The sequence below is a fragment of the Pholcus phalangioides genome, unplaced genomic scaffold (genome assembly GCF_987345545.1).
Source record: "Pholcus phalangioides strain wild (caught in Gottingen) unplaced genomic scaffold, Ppha-v1.0 ptg000031l_1, whole genome shotgun sequence".
Classification (NCBI taxonomy): domain Eukaryota; kingdom Metazoa; phylum Arthropoda; class Arachnida; order Araneae; family Pholcidae; genus Pholcus; species Pholcus phalangioides.
In genome coordinates this window covers 4,591,119-4,607,172 of record NW_028301621.1, presented here as the reverse complement: position 1 = coordinate 4,607,172, position 16,054 = coordinate 4,591,119, and the positions used below count along the sequence as shown (strand labels likewise).

Sequence of the window (16,054 nt, the reverse complement as noted above, 5' to 3'; positions counted from 1 at the left end):
AGGTCTGCTAATGAGAACCAGGGTGCCGGGATGGTCTTATTATTTAAATGCACATATTGCTAGGCCGTGTCTCAAATGCTTCGACTCAGGGACACCAGTTTGTATTAGTTGAAGATCACCAGTTTGATTAGTTAGATTATTGTATGCAGGGAGTTTTTTCTAACAGGGTTGTATATGTATGGAATAGCTTCCCTTATGATGTTGTGAATTCCTCCAAGATAGATACCTTCAAGAGGAAATATGATAAAATGTGTGGGAGTAATCAAGAGGCTTAATATTTAAAGAATGACAACCATATTTTTTGGGCAGATATTTTAGTTGTTTAGTTACTTTTTTTCTGGCTTATTATTTGGGTAGCTGTATTTAGACAACCAAATAATTTTATGGACTTTTTTCTCATTTTTATTTTTACTTTTTTTCCAGCCACCTTGTTGGGCAATTTGTCTGTTGTGGTTTCTAACTGTGTATTAGTATGTAAGCCATCGTGTGCTTAACTTTTGGAGCTTATGTAATTTCCATATCTAGATTTTTTGCACTTTAATCATATTTCACAATAGGAGTCCTTATTTATTTCTGTGTAGTCAATGGACTGATATATTTTTCTTTTATTTACAAGATTGCTGCTGTAGATGGTGGTATCCCATCATTTACTGGAACCACTACTTTGTCTGTCGGCATTCTTGATATTAATGATAAAGCTCCATACTTCACTCCAACAACCCAAAGAACACAAATCAGTGAAAGTAAGTCATGTTTTGGTATCAAAGTTGGTTCATATGGTTCATATGTAAAATACTTTGCTCTGCAAAGAAAAAGTATGTTAAAGAGATTTTTCATTTATTAATATTAGGTTATATTGTTATTAATTTTTAATTTATTCTTCAGCTGTTCTGAGTATCTCCATAATTAGTTTGGTGTGACTGTAATCTGTTTGAAACTTTAACTGCCCATCAGAAAACTTAGAGAATGTCTTCACGAAGGGACAGGAAAGGGTTGAGAGCAATGTGTGAATTTATGTGATGGAGCTTCTCTGAAACGTTATTTCGATCAGATTATATATTCGATCCAAATTTTATTTCGATCTGATATGACAGCAAACTCATTATATCACCAAAATTCTTCGGGACAAATGGCGGCGTTAAATCGGGGTTTGACTGTGTATGTCATGATTTTTAATGTTTAGATTTATGTTGTATTTTAGCTTAATTTTTGTTTTTGACCAATTGATGGTTCCAAGGCGTCAGCAAAAAACCGGGAAAGTGAGATATGTCATGTTGGCAACATGTGTTATTTGGCTAGGGCAGCCGGTTCTCAACTTATTTTGACTCGCGGAGCCCTTATCAGTATATAATTTCTATGGTGGAGCCCTATTTGACTCGAGGAGCCCTTTTTTGTACATAAGTTTTATGGCAGAACTTTGTAGGCCTCTCTTATTTACTTATCTATCAAATTTACTGATTCATTTTATTTTCCTTCAGTTGCAGCGGAGCCCCTGCCAGGGGCACACGGAGCCCTTGGGGGCTCCACGGAGCACTGGTTGATAACCGCTGGTCTAGGGCAAAGATGGTGTCTGCCACTTTTTTTTTTTTGTTCTCTGCATATATTGCCATGTTTTTTTGTTCTGTGTGAAATTAACGAATAGAAAAATCATTGTTTTCTCTCTTTACAAGTTTATTCACCCATAGAGAAAATTCCACATTTATATAATTTTCATATAAACACAGGGTGATTCAAAAATAATCATCAGATTTTGAAATAATACATTTAAATAAGGATTGTAGATAGCCAAATGTCTGATAAGCCTTTTAAGAAGCAGATACATTTTAAGTTTTTTTTTACACTATTCGTAAGTGTCCTTTCATTACACGGCACACATATACACTCAGTGGCAAAACATTAGGAACACCCCTCACTCAAACTTCGACTCGTCCGTGCAGTACATGCGCTGACAATGTATCTTGAGTCTTCAAAGAATGGCAGCTATGCTAAAAAACTTGAAGCTGAAAGCAGAATAGTGGGTGGAAATCACTTATGAACAAAAGAGGTGCCAGGAGACATAATGCATACAAAATCCCACTTAAATTTATCATTAGCAAAACAAATTTAGCTTTTAAGCCTTAGTTATATTTTAAAAAAAATAGAAATTAATGTTATATAGCTGAATTTAATTTCTTTCCGTGGGAGAATTAAATGGTTGACCTCACATATACAAAGTATAGGCCCACCTACAAAAACCCACTGAGTTTTTACTAAGAATCATTTATTAGTTCACAAATCTCATTTACAGTCTTTAGCAAATAAATTTACCAACCTTTCTATAGCCTTAGGGTTTTTTTTATTTATTTTTCAAATAGAAATATATATACCAACTGAATACAATTTCTTTGCATGGAGGAAAGAATGTTATCCTAATGTATATGGGCCCACCTACAAAAACTCACTGAGATTTTGCTAGAAAGTGGGTTTTGCTGAGAATCATATGTTATCTTATTACTTACAATTATTTATAGTCATTAGTTGAATGACAGGACTTTTTATTTACAATAAAAATAACCCCAGAAGTCATGAAATGCACTTATACTGGGAGAAGAAAAAAAAAAAATAGTCAGAACGGGAAGCACTTCGCATACGAAGTCAGGTCGAAATCCCCAATAGCGGAAGCAAATCTTGCGTAGGAGGCACATACAAGTTCTGATGGAAGACTGTTCCATATTCTTGCCACACGACATCTATATCCGTGGAAAAAGCAATCCCTTCTAGCCGTTGGTATTCTTATTTGGAAGCGATGCCTACGTAGGTTAACTCGCCTGTCTATGATCTCAAAGAAAGACTCTCTCGATGCTAGATAAGTTTAGATGGTAGATAGCCTTAGTTTTTTTTATAACTTATATGGAAATTAATTTAAAATCCTATATGAACCTATTCACATAATGTTGAATTCCGATATCTCGCCAACGGCGCCATTTGGCGATGACCTGGCGACCAAAATATGTAGTACCGCCAAGTCAGTTCATTAGTCTATATCTGTACACTTTGAGACTGGGTTGTGTATTGTGTATGTGCTAATCGCCCTGTTACATTTGTTTTTTTTTGTTTCACTTTACTATTAATTAAAATAATAATTAGCTATGAACCACTTCATATTACTTTGCAAACTCTGTTATCAACTCTGCTACACCTTGCGTCTGTAGAAATCGCTGCTAAAATGCAGCACCTTGTAGGATAAGCTCAGGATGATTGCCTCATGAATCAATGAAAGTGTATATATCACTGTAGAAATATAAGAATTTGGTGTTTTTAGCCACATCAGTAATTTTTAAAAACGAATTCTTTGTTTTCAAATTCTTGAATATGCTTGGAGATAATCTGAGAAAATTATTTATAAAATTATATGCTGGATGTACTTATGAGTTAGATTGCTATGCATACATTGATCTTAACTATCTTTTACTAAGTATGAAAATTAAAAAAAAAATGTTTTAATAATTTTTTAATATTTAGCTATCAATTTATAAAGTATATTAATTCATAAGCTAATTATGAATTAGCTTAGTTAGTTAATATTAGAATAGTTAATTAATATTCATCAGATTAAAAAAAATTATAACTAGCCTATAGATTACACTGAAGAAATTTTGCATCTTTAATTGAAGCTTTTTTTGACTCAAAAACAGAGATGAATCAGAAATCAATACTACCCTTCAATTTAAAAACGCTTTCGCAATATCCATTGTGAAGAAAAAAATGAATCTGTTCAATTCTGCATTTCACATACATCAGATTCCCCCCCCCCCACCCCTTGAAATTAATGAATGAGCATCTGAAGAAGTTGCCATGTCTGTTACCTTCAATACAGTTTCTATTTCCCAAAAGCCTTTTGCATAGGAAGGAACATGTTATATAACAAGTCTATGTCAATGTTTCTCAACTGCTGGGCCACGGCACTAGTCAAACCGGGCCGTGAATAGCTCACAGATTCATTTTTACCCATTTATACCTCCATTAGGAGTGCATATGACTAGGCCTTCCACTCATATAAAAGAAATCAAGAAATCAACCGGGCCGCAGGCTTCCAAAGGTTGAGAACCACTGGTCTATGTGATATAACTGATGTAATGATGCCTTGTACAACAATAATCACCTATACAACAATATTGCTCTCTGATTCTGGTCTTTCCGTAGTCTTATATAGTAATATATTCCTTCTGTAATATCAAGTTCCAGCTGTCCCTTTACTATCATTATATAGGAGTTTCACTGAATTTCATACCACCTGAATATAATTTCTTTGCATGAGAAAATAGAATGTTATTCTCTAACATATACAGTCAATCCCACTTATAACCATCCCACTTATAACCGTCCCACTTAGAACACTTTCCCGCTTCATACAACTTATTTTCATGGTCCCACGGCTCAAACAAATTCTCATAAACATTTCCAGTTCATAGCATTTTCTTGCTTAAGTTTTTTTTCGCGTAAGTTTTTGAAAAATGCTATGAACTTATAAACATACGCTATAAACTATATATACAATAATAATATAAACATTGATATTAGATATATAAGTATAATAATTTAATTAACAGCCTATTCACTTTATACAGTGAATAGGCTGTATAGGCGTTATACAACTTAATTCACTATATGAAGTACAGGCCCACCTACAAAAATGCACTGGATTTTTTTTTTTTTTGCTTAAAATCATTTGTTAGCCTAAACCCCCCTCTCTGTAGTCTTTAGCAACACAATTTTTTTTTAAAGAAATTAGTAAATAAATTACTAGTTAACAAGCATTTTTTTACATGGGAGAAGACGATGTTCTCATAATATATGCAAAGTACAGAAAAGTTCAGAAATATAATTTTAAAAGTAGCTCAATCGCCCCAATACTAATTTGATATAATTAATATATCAAATACTAAAATTTACTTATCATATTAGAATATTAATTACTAAGTATATACATATAATTAGATGTATACAAACTGTTTTTATATTTATTACTTAACATGTACATTGATATGTAACATTGCGAACAGCATATTCACAAAAACCTGGACGAGTTGGGTTTTTCTAGAAAAACTTCGGTTTTTTTTACAACCCTGGTTTTAATAGCTGACGATCTACAAGAGTCAGTTTGATTTCACTGCAAAACCAAAGAAAATAGCTTTGTGGCTAGAGAATGCTGAAATCGGACACTTGATGAATGGAAAAAGGTGGTCTGGTCTGTTGAGTCAAGATTTCTCCCCTCTGACATTGATGGCAGGATCCATGTATGGAGCATGAAGCGATGGATCCGGTATGCCACATGACAACTGTTCAAGTGGGTGGCAGAAGAATCACGGTCTGAGAGGCATTTTCCCTCTTGGTCCCTTATTACTTTTGGAAACATCTGTTAATGCCAGGGTTCTCCACATCACCACCGTTGCTGACCACATGCTCCCATTTATGGCCATAATATTCTCTGATGATCATGATGGCTTTTTTCAGCAGGATAATGCACCCTCCCACAGGGCTGGAATTATCTCAGATTTGTTTGAGGAACAGGATTCAGAGTTTCAATTGCCCCTTCAGTCACCTGAACTCACGACAATTGAGCATTTGTGGGGGCCCCTAAAGCAGAATTTTTTGCATTGTTCTGCAGTTAACCTTGGATGACATGAGAATGTTCTACAAAAAAGTTACCATAATTGAGTTGTGACATATATCTATAAACCTGGAGAGAAAACAAGATAGAGGACATTCGAAAAATAGAGTAGTGTGGAAGTTTGTACCAAGCAGACATGATGGTTTTGTTAGAGAGGGTGGATAATAAAATAGAATTAAGTATTTGGTTTTCTTTGAGAGTCTAGAACCCAGTTATTTGACCCAAAATCGAAATAGAAGTACAGCTGAGGACCTACGACCGATAAGAAGACTGGGGAAGTTTACTGACGCAGTCGATAGGACTATGGCTTCAACAGCTTAAGACTATAAGGTGAATTAGAAGAAGAGCGTCCTAGCCACGGTAGAAGTCCTGTTCATATAGAACATAGTTTCCCAACCTTTTTTGTCCCCAGGGGGCGATGGGACAAAAGCTAAATACAAATACAACGCCACAACAGGCAGATTGCCCAACGAGGTGGCTGACTTAAGAACATCATGGATCCCCAAGCCATTTTTTGGAGGCCCTACCTACTACTGCTACACCACACATGCACCCTCCCCCGCGGAACCCCCAACGAATCGGTACATGCGGGAATGTGCGTGTACGTGTAGTGAAACCTGACGTGAAGTTTTTTTTTGTTTCTCTGTAATGCTTGTTATGTGTAGTGCTGCCATCTGCCACCAGTTTTTCTAACTATGAGTGAAGTGTTATGATTGAATGATTTATCGTTGTAGGACTGTTGCTCTCTGTGGCGAGACTTTTTAATGGGGAGATCGGCTCGCATTTGCGCCTTGAAGTTGGGAACCACAGAAAACCAACTTCAGCCAACCACCACTGTGGGGTTTGAACCCGGATCCTCACATCGCGAGTCCGTCACTATAACCACTCGACCACCACAGCTGTACTTAGAAGTACAGCTGAGAACCTATGACCGATAGGAAGAAGACGGGGAAAGTTTACTCGCATAAACAGTGGCTTTAATTAAATCCTAAGGAAAAAAGTCACAAATAGTAAAAGATCAGGAGACCTTAAAGGCTCATTCTGATGGGAAAGTGGCTATGCTCCATATTTTCTTTGGTATGCTCGTTGCATTGAAACAAGTGATGAAGGTGACATATATTCCAAAACACAAAAAAAATTGGAATATTGAATGTGTGGGATTAAAAATTCCATCTTTGTTTCTTCATGCCCCTTTTACTATAAAACATAATAATTCATGCTTCAAGTTTTTTTTTTAAACCAGATGATTTTTTTTGAATCACCCTTTATAAAATGTAATAAAGAGTGGCACTGGTTCCACTATTATTTTGTCAGGCACAAAGTCCTGTTCAAAATTAATCTGGGCAGGGAAAATGTCGCTACACAAATTGCATTTAAAAATTTCCTATATTATTTATATTTCAGAGGTATCACCAATTGAAAAGACACATGCAAGGAAAATATGAAACTCTTTATGCATTTCCACATGCTATAGGTGTTGTTTTCAAAAGATAAAAAAAAAAAAATTCCTTTCCGCTGAGCAACCAAGAGTTACAATTTGGTAATAAATCCAAGTGGGGGCCCTCAGTCAGTGATATTTTTTATCCTCTGAAAACGACACCCATATCGCGCTTCGCAGGGTTGGCAAGTTTTTGCCGCAGTGGAAAAAACCATGGTAAAAAACGCCTTAACAAAAATAGTTTTTGTCAAGGACGTAGTGAGGGGGGGGGGGGACTTTGGGCGGTCTGTTCCCCCCCACCCCCAAAATGTGAGAAAATGCCCAAAATAAAAGAAAAAGATCGCCAAATCTATTGTTCTATCACTTTGCCCCCCCCCCCTTCCCCCCTTTTCCCGAACGAAATTTCTGGCTTTCACTGGTTTTTGCCACATTTTTGCCAGTGGCAAAAAAATTCATAGAATTAAAAAATTAGATTTATCTATTTCAAATTTTATGAATAAATAATTATAAAGCCTTATGCTTATCAATTTTTTATAGCAAATCTGGATGATGCAAATTTTATTTGGATAAAGCAAATATTTTTGCCACCTGGGCAAAAATTCATAGAATTGAAAAATTGGATTATGAATATAATTAAATATATTGACATGAATTTTTTTATAGTAAATCTGGGTGATGCATAATTTGGATAAAGCTAATATTTTTCCACAATTTTGCCAGTGGCAAAAATTAAAAAAATTAAAAAATATGATTTATCTGTTCTGAATTCTATAAATAAATAATCAGATTTTTACTTATGATTTTTTTATAGCAAATCTGGGTGATGCATATTTTATTTAGATGTGTTTTCATATTTTTGGTTTCTGAAAATATTCATTTTTATACTACGTAATTTCATGTTTCACATGTTTTTATATTGAAAAGAATATTTTGTAATTGAAAATCCAAGCTTGGTATGTCTTGAGTATAAAGAATAATTTTTACTGATATTTGCCATTTTTGTCAGGTGTTTTTCACTTTTTGCCACTGTCCTGGCAAGTATAGTTTTTGCCGGCAAAAACCCAACCCTGACGTGTCGAAATGCATAAAAAGTTTTTTATTTTCCTTGTATTTGCCTTTTTTTGTTCGTGATTTTTCTGAGGAGTGTCAGACAAAAATCACCTACTCTTCCTTATTTATATAGATTTCCCTAAACATATCATTTATTATCATCATATTATCATCAGTGAAAGCACAGCTGTCTTAATTTTATTATGACGAAAAAAAACTTAATACTTAACTTAATTAGATTAACTTAGATTACTTAAATATATAGAACTTAACAGCAATAAATATTTTATAAGTCTTTCTGGATTTAAAGAGAGGCTTTGATTTTGGGGACTTCGATATTCTAACAAGAAAATTATCAACAGCAGGAATAGGAGGCAATATATTAAATGTTCCATAATTTATTACTGCAATAGACATCAAGCATTCATGTTAAAATTAATGAAAAAAATAAGCACACACATTTCAAGAACTAAAAAGGGGTACCCACAAAGATCTGTTCTGTGTCTATAATTTTTAATTTATATCATTGATTTTTGTAAATTGAAGCTAAATAGAAAATTGATATATTTTGCTGATGGCACAGTGCTATATGTTGAGGACAATGAAATGTGAATAGTTTCATAAAAAAAGTAGAAGAGGACTTGATTAAAATCAATTTGAGTAACCAAACATAAACTACAAATAAACATAAAAAATAAATACGTGTTTGAAAACCAGAAACATGAAAAAAAAAAGCTTAAACACTCTAGCTGCATTAAAATCCATAACTACTGCTACTGTCAAATAATTTAGCCAATGAAACTGTCAAGAAATAAATAGTGTGTGAAAATGATTTTTTGGGGCATAATAATATATTTAATTTGAAATGGCTCTGTCAAAACATTTATCAGTGCATTGTGAAAAAAAAAATATTTTTTTCACAATGAAAAAAGGAAAAAAAATTTTTTTTTGCAGCTGTAATGCTTAAATATATTGTTGACAAAACATTCCTCAAAGATTTATTCTATGCATCGAGATATTCAGTTGTGAATTACGGAATTTGTGGTTTTGGGGGGGGGGACATGTGATAACAGATTTTCATATTTGTTTATATTGCTGACATAAGGTTTTTAGGTGTTCTAGTCTGGTCCAGCATGCCGGGAAAAGTGAAGTTTAATAAGGATCACATAATACATGAAGACATCAATTTGTATAAACACAGAATAAGCAAGCGAATCAAAATCAAATGTCAGTTTTCACTGTAGCAAACATGTTTTCTCCAGGAATTTGATGTGAAGAATTAAAAATATATATTAATTAAAATTAAGCAGTTACTCACTGCTCTAACCTACTTATCACAGTTTTAATATGAAATACTGATACTGTACAAAGTACAAAAGTCTGGATAACCAAGTGGAGATCAAGATGTAGTTCAGAAAGAAAATTCACATTCCTCTGTGGGGAATTGAACCACCAATCTCTCACTGTCCGCGCAAGTGTTCTACAGAGGGCAGACATTTTCCTTCCTTACAATTTTTCCTTCCTTGGAATACAGTATCTCTAATTTAAAAACTTATACCATATCAGGGCTCCCACTTGCCCTACTTTCTTGGTTTTGTTCTACTTTTTAGTTTTGTCCTAGTTTTCCTATTTTTTTATCAAATTTTATCAACAAAATTTGTGCAATGGATTTTAATTTTCAGGAGGAAATCATGGATGTATTGCTGAATATTACAAATGTTGTAGATTTCAATTAATGATTCTGCCAAAGCAGAAATTATGTCATTTTTAAAGTTATTTGGGGGGGGGGGTGGGATTGGGACCATTTGGTTTACTAATTTTCATTTGCTTAGTTTGAGGGTTTAACAAGTATAGTAGTCATTAAAAACTTCTGTCTGGATGGAAAAAATAATTTTGTATTTACTACTTCATGGTCTTGGACAGTAACTAGCATTCATCATTATAGTCCACATTTTATATATAGGTGAAACAACACTTTGCTTTACAAAGCAGTTGGATACATAGGCCTATTCTAGGTTTGTAGCATTCAGTTAATTTCCTTCTGTATATTTAGGGCATGCAGAGACATAAACAATGTGTACAATGAGCTAGAAATGAAAGTGCTTCATTTGTCAAAAACGATTACATTGGCATTTAACAGTGAAATGTAAAAAAATCCCTTAAAAATGGATTTCTCCCACCTGTATGAAAACAATATTATGATATCTAACGAAAAATATTGTAACCAACTCTGTTGCCTTGTAACAATTTGAAATCATTATCTCATGTAGACCTGGTTGAAGGATTTTATTGAATCCCTTCATTTCACAAAGAGTATTTTTATTCATGTATTTATAAACTCGCACAAACAGGCATATGCTCAATTACAGTGGAGTGAAGAAAAAAAGTAAAATTATACATAAGCATTACGTTGCAATACGGAAAGGAATAATACAAATAATAATAGCACAATACTAATAACACAAATATAATACAATAATGCCATATGTGCAGACAAAAAAAAGGAAAAAAGAAAAAACGGAAAAAGAGAATTTTCCAACACGTTAGTTTGGTATGGTGGGGCATAGAAGAGATTGCCGTTACAGTGAAAACTGATTTGCGCTAAAATGTCTGGTACATCCAAGTCAAAGTGCAGAATTTTCACAAAAAAGGTAATCAAAGGTGCATTCTGACGGCAGACAGAGTGATTTATAGTTAAAAGCAGATCTGAGTATTTTTCGGCAGGAAAAACAAAACAATGAAGATCGCGCTGGTGATGGAGAAAACTGTTCAGGGGGGCAATCAGATTATCAGGAAGCCGGCAGAACTGAAGGTAGTGAAAGCGGGGAAGAGGAAAACGAAACCTCCCACGCAGAACAGAAACTACTCTGTCACGGTTGGCAAATGTCGCTTCTGTAAAAAAATCGGTAATATAGAAAAATCCTGCTACGTGGCAAAGAATACTCAATCGACACCTAACAAGCAGAAACATTTCAGTTGAGGAAAACGAAAATTATTTTTCCATGTGTGGGTTAGAGACTGTATTGAATGAATAGCCAAAAAAGCCTCCAATGATGGTGACTGTCAACATAGACAATAAACCAGTGAGTATGGAAGTTGATAAGGGTGGAACAGTATCAGTAATGAGGTTACAGAGATTCAGAAAAATCTTGAAGAAAAAAGTTCAACCTACGAATTTAGTATTCCGGACATACAATGGAGAAAAAGTTGTTCCAGCAGATGACATAGAACTCTTCCTGTTGAATCAAATCGAAACACTACCAGTGAAAGCTCAACATTTAGCAAAAGGGACACAAAATGATGAAGAGTTGGGTCCATTGCTGATGAAATTGAAATTCGGTGAACCTTTAGGAGGGAAGTACACCTTGCCGGACGGATGTATTATGCATGGCCAAAGAGTTTTTATTCCAAAGAAATTTAGAAATCAAATTCTTGATGAACTCCATCAAGACCATCTGGGCATTGTTGAAATGAAAGCAATTTTTCAATCCTACATCTACTGGAGGGACATTGATAGCGGCATAGAAAAAGCTGCTTAAAACTGTCCAAATTGTTCCAGATTCAAGTCCGATCCGGTGAAAGCTAGGGTACACCATTGGGAATACCCCCGAGTGCTCCATGGGAGAGAATTTCCGTAGATTTCACAGGTCCCATATTCGAGCATATGTTTTTGATCGTAGTCGATGCTCATTCTAAATGGATGGAAGTATATCTGATGAAATCAACAAACACGTTCAAGACAGTTGAATGCCTACAGGACTGTTTCTCTCGATTTGGACTGCCTTTAGTATTAGTGAGTGACAATGGTCCTCAGTTCATCTAGATCCAAGGGCTCATATTCCTGGTCCTCAGGGGTACAACTTCTGGTCTGATGCGAATAACCTTGCTCCTAACACATACAGTTCTCTTGGTAATTCAAAAAGTCAAGTCTGTTTGACTCAGGGCAGCAGACGACCTGAACCAAGACATGGGACGTACTCCATTTCTGGAATCTCACACTCATTTTGAGCTAGCTCGCTCATTTGGCAGACATGGTCTCCATTCTGGCATCGTAGTGTCTAACTTTCCAGACCGATTGCTCCAGGATCAACCAACTCACGAGCAGACTCGGGCAACCAGAGGGTTATTCCATAGAGTGAGAGAACAACTTTAAAAAACTTACGGAAAAGAGGGGAACTTTACTCGGATGAGCCGAGGTTTTAGTGACACACAAACAAAGAGACTGACCGACCCTCCAACGTTTCCGGAGTGTATATATAATTGTCGAGTAATTTCTCAAAATTTTGAGAAAATTTTGTCTTGACAATTTCTTAGATGTTATTTCATCACCTGTACCAACACACCATCCTCTACAAAATATTGGTCTACCGGATGTCATAGATTTTGGCATTGCTAAAAAATTTTTACATGACGTTCAAATGCATGTCAAACCTATACTTTACTCACCACACAACCCACTTTTTGTTACCATAGAATTCTTAATACCCAGGAAAAAACAAATTTTGAAACAAGTCGACTGGGTTAAATACACTAATATACTGGAAAATATCTCGTCAGCTATCTGCCGCCACGGGTACCACAGTTTCAAGGCAAACCGTGTACAGACGTTTGGGAGATATTGGTCTATATGCTCGCAGGCCTGTCAGATGTGTTCTGCTCACAGCAACTCACTGTTGGCAGTGATTAGCCTGGAGTAGAGAACATTCAATGTGGACATCGTCACAGTGGGCTTGTGTGATGTTTTCCGACGAGTCCAGGTTTAGCTTGCAGTCTGATTCACGTCGGACTTTCATATGGAGAACGCCAGGTACCCGTTACCACCAAGACAACATCATTGAACGACACCGTTACGGTGGTGCAGCATTGCTCGTTTGGGGTGGAATTATACTGGGTTCCAGAACAGATCTGCATGTTCAAACCGGAACCATGAAAGCCTAAATTTATCGGGACATCATTCTGGAACAACATGTACGTTTGTTTAGGGGTGCCATGGGTGCAGAATTTATGTTTATGGATGACAATGCCCGTCCTCACTGAGCAAACATTGTAAACGAATGCCTTGAATCTGAGGATATAACCCATATGGAATGGCCAGCATTCTCACCCGACTTGAATCCGATAGAGCATATGTGGGACATGCTTGGCTGACGAGTTGCAGCCCGTCAACCACCTCCTACAGGTGTACCGGAACTTCGGAGAGCATTACTTGCTGAGTGGAGTGATCTTTCCCAAGATCAGATCGATAATTTGATACTCAGCATGCCTAGGTGTTGTACAGACTGTATTTGATCGCATGGGAGACATACAATGTATTAACCATCATACCAACCATGTAATAGTAAGTTTTTGTAAAGGAGATATGTTTTACAATTGCTCCAGGGAGCAAAAATCGTAGTTTTTATGAATGGTATCATACATACACCATCGTTTTTGTTCTTTATCTTTTGTTTAATAAATGGGCTTTATGAATAAATAACGTTTGTTTTGTTTCTGAACCTTTATTTGCTGGAGCTGGCATTATCCTCAATTTATGGACATGAGTGTATTTTGAACTCTGTCAATAACATTTTCAATGCAGCAATTCAAAACAATTATTTCCCTACACCTTGGAAAAGATCAATCATCAAAGTAATTCACAAAGCGATCACTGATCCCTTAATTGCTCAAAATTTTAGACCGATTAGCCTTCTCAGTAATTTCAGTTGAGTCTTTGAGCGAGTTATTGCTCCTAGATTAACACAATATATGCATGAAAACAACATTATCAGACCTGAACAGCATGGCTTTAGGTCTGAACACTCATGTGTAACTCAACTTGCTAGGGTTACAGAAATCATCACTGAGGCATTCAATCATTTTGACTTTGTGGCATCAGCTTTTTTGGATATTTCCAAAGCTTTTGATCGCTGTGATCACGCCACACTGTTGTCAAAATTAATCGATATAAATTTGCCGCCTCACTTCATCATCTTCTACAATTATCTTTTGGGAAGAACCTTCCAAGTTCGAATACAGGACAATTTTTCAACTATTAAAGCCATACAAGCCTCAGTCCCTCAGGGCAGTGTCTTGGGGCCACAATTGTTCTTACTGTATATAAATGATATCCCTAGTCCACCAAATGGAACCATTGCATTATGCGCTGATGATTGTGCAGTACTGTGTAGTTGTAGGAAAGCCACACAAGCGTTGGAGAACTTGCAAGAAACTATTGACTATATCGAAGCATGGTGTGAGGAATCAGCTGTACAACTAAATTACAACAAATGTAAATTTGTCTGGTTCACGAAACTACGAAAATTACCAAGGCAACCACTACTGATTGGTAATTACACCTGAAGACCTATCAGACAGGTTAAATACTTGGGATGCATTTTAAACATAAACCTTTCATTCATATCACACGTTGAATATGTCAAAAATAAAACAGAGTCTCTGGAATGCTAAACAAGATCACATTTCCCCCAGGCTAAACTTCCCCTCAAAAACAAAATTTTATTCAAAACCATTCTTAGACCAACTATGTTATATGCATTTCCTGTGGGGTCACATTCATGTAAAATGAATGTAAGGAATCTCCAGACTGTGCAGAACAAAATCCTTAGAAGGTTTACCAAAGCACCATGGTATATTAGAGGAATTAACATTAGGAATGGCCTCGAGATTCCCCACATTTTTGACTACATTAAAAAAATAAATGGTGAACAGTTTGATAGAATGAGAGAATCAGAGTATCAGCATTTACGAGACATTCTTGAATATGATATTCAGGCCACAGAGGGAAATACAGAAGACCCCAACAAATTTCCCACCTGGATTGGAACCTGCTCTAAAATCAAATTCTGATGTACATATTGTAAATAGAATTTCACTTTGTAACAGGCAAGCTGTTAACAAGGATGTACAGCAACACTTTTATTCACGAGACACGTGAGATTGAAGTTGTATCGAGAGACGAAGACATTCTCGAGAGTTTGATTTTAACCTTCATGATGAAGGGTTGTGTGTTTCGCAGGGTAATGCAAAATAAAGGAATGCTTCATGTTCAGCGCTTCGTATACACCTCACCAATCGTCACAACTTGATTTTTGGCTTTTATTCAATTCTTAATTCTTATTTTTCATATTGGTATTCTGAGTAATAGATATTGTTTCTATAACATATCTTCATTTCATTTTTCTTATGAGCACTTACTGAACAGAACTGTTTTGTATTGCGTAAATTATCCCTTTGCATTATTATTGTTGATTTTACCATCTAATAATTGTTGAACTGTACAATTCGATTGAGGTTTTTTGTTCTGCGACTCCCATGCGGTGTTTCCTTCCCCCCCCCCCTCTTTCCTACCTGCGAACTAGTTATGAAAAACTGATTGATAACTGTTGTAAATGTGCACCTGCTCCGGATGTGGAAAGTTTTGGTTGTAGTGGCGACTCACCTTGGCTCAAATTTGTACTAGCCTGACGAAGAATTCAAATATTTTCTTCTTTTTCTTCTAAATTCTTTTTTTTTTTTTCTCATTTTCCACTCTTCATAGGCCTTCTTGGCCAGTTCATATGCCGACAGTTGTCCCCAAAACAATGGGAATCGGCTATAAATTCTATTCTGGTCTGGTCCAGTCTATATAAAACTGGGGCAGGGCTTAGGAATGAGCACATTTTGATTCGTTGCGCAAATTTTTATCACCCAACTTGTGACCAATTGAGATGAAAGGGGCATGCCTTAAACCTGGACTAGAGCACGCCCTGAACAAGAACTATACTAATGGGGCTTCAACTGAAACATCGAGGACGATGCACTGAAACATTAAACGAAAATACAAAATCTCTTACCTATGCTCACACAACATATCAAAATCGAATTTTACCATCATCTGGGAAATTAATTCAGCTTTAAAATGATAGGTCACACCACCT

General features: G+C 35.8%; 1 protein-coding gene across 3 annotated transcripts in view; it reads left to right on the top strand.

Moving 5' to 3' along the window:
- The window catches only part of Cad87A (cadherin 87A), a 672,761-nt gene that overhangs the window by 296,549 nt on the left and 360,158 nt on the right, over positions 1-16,054 (top strand). For all 3 annotated transcript variants that reach the window (XM_089252829.1, XM_089252827.1, XM_089252828.1), the window contains one exon: positions 617-743. In XM_089252829.1, coding sequence (XP_089108955.1) covers positions 617-743 — 127 coding nt within the window. The remainder of the gene's footprint in view (positions 1-616; positions 744-16,054) is intronic.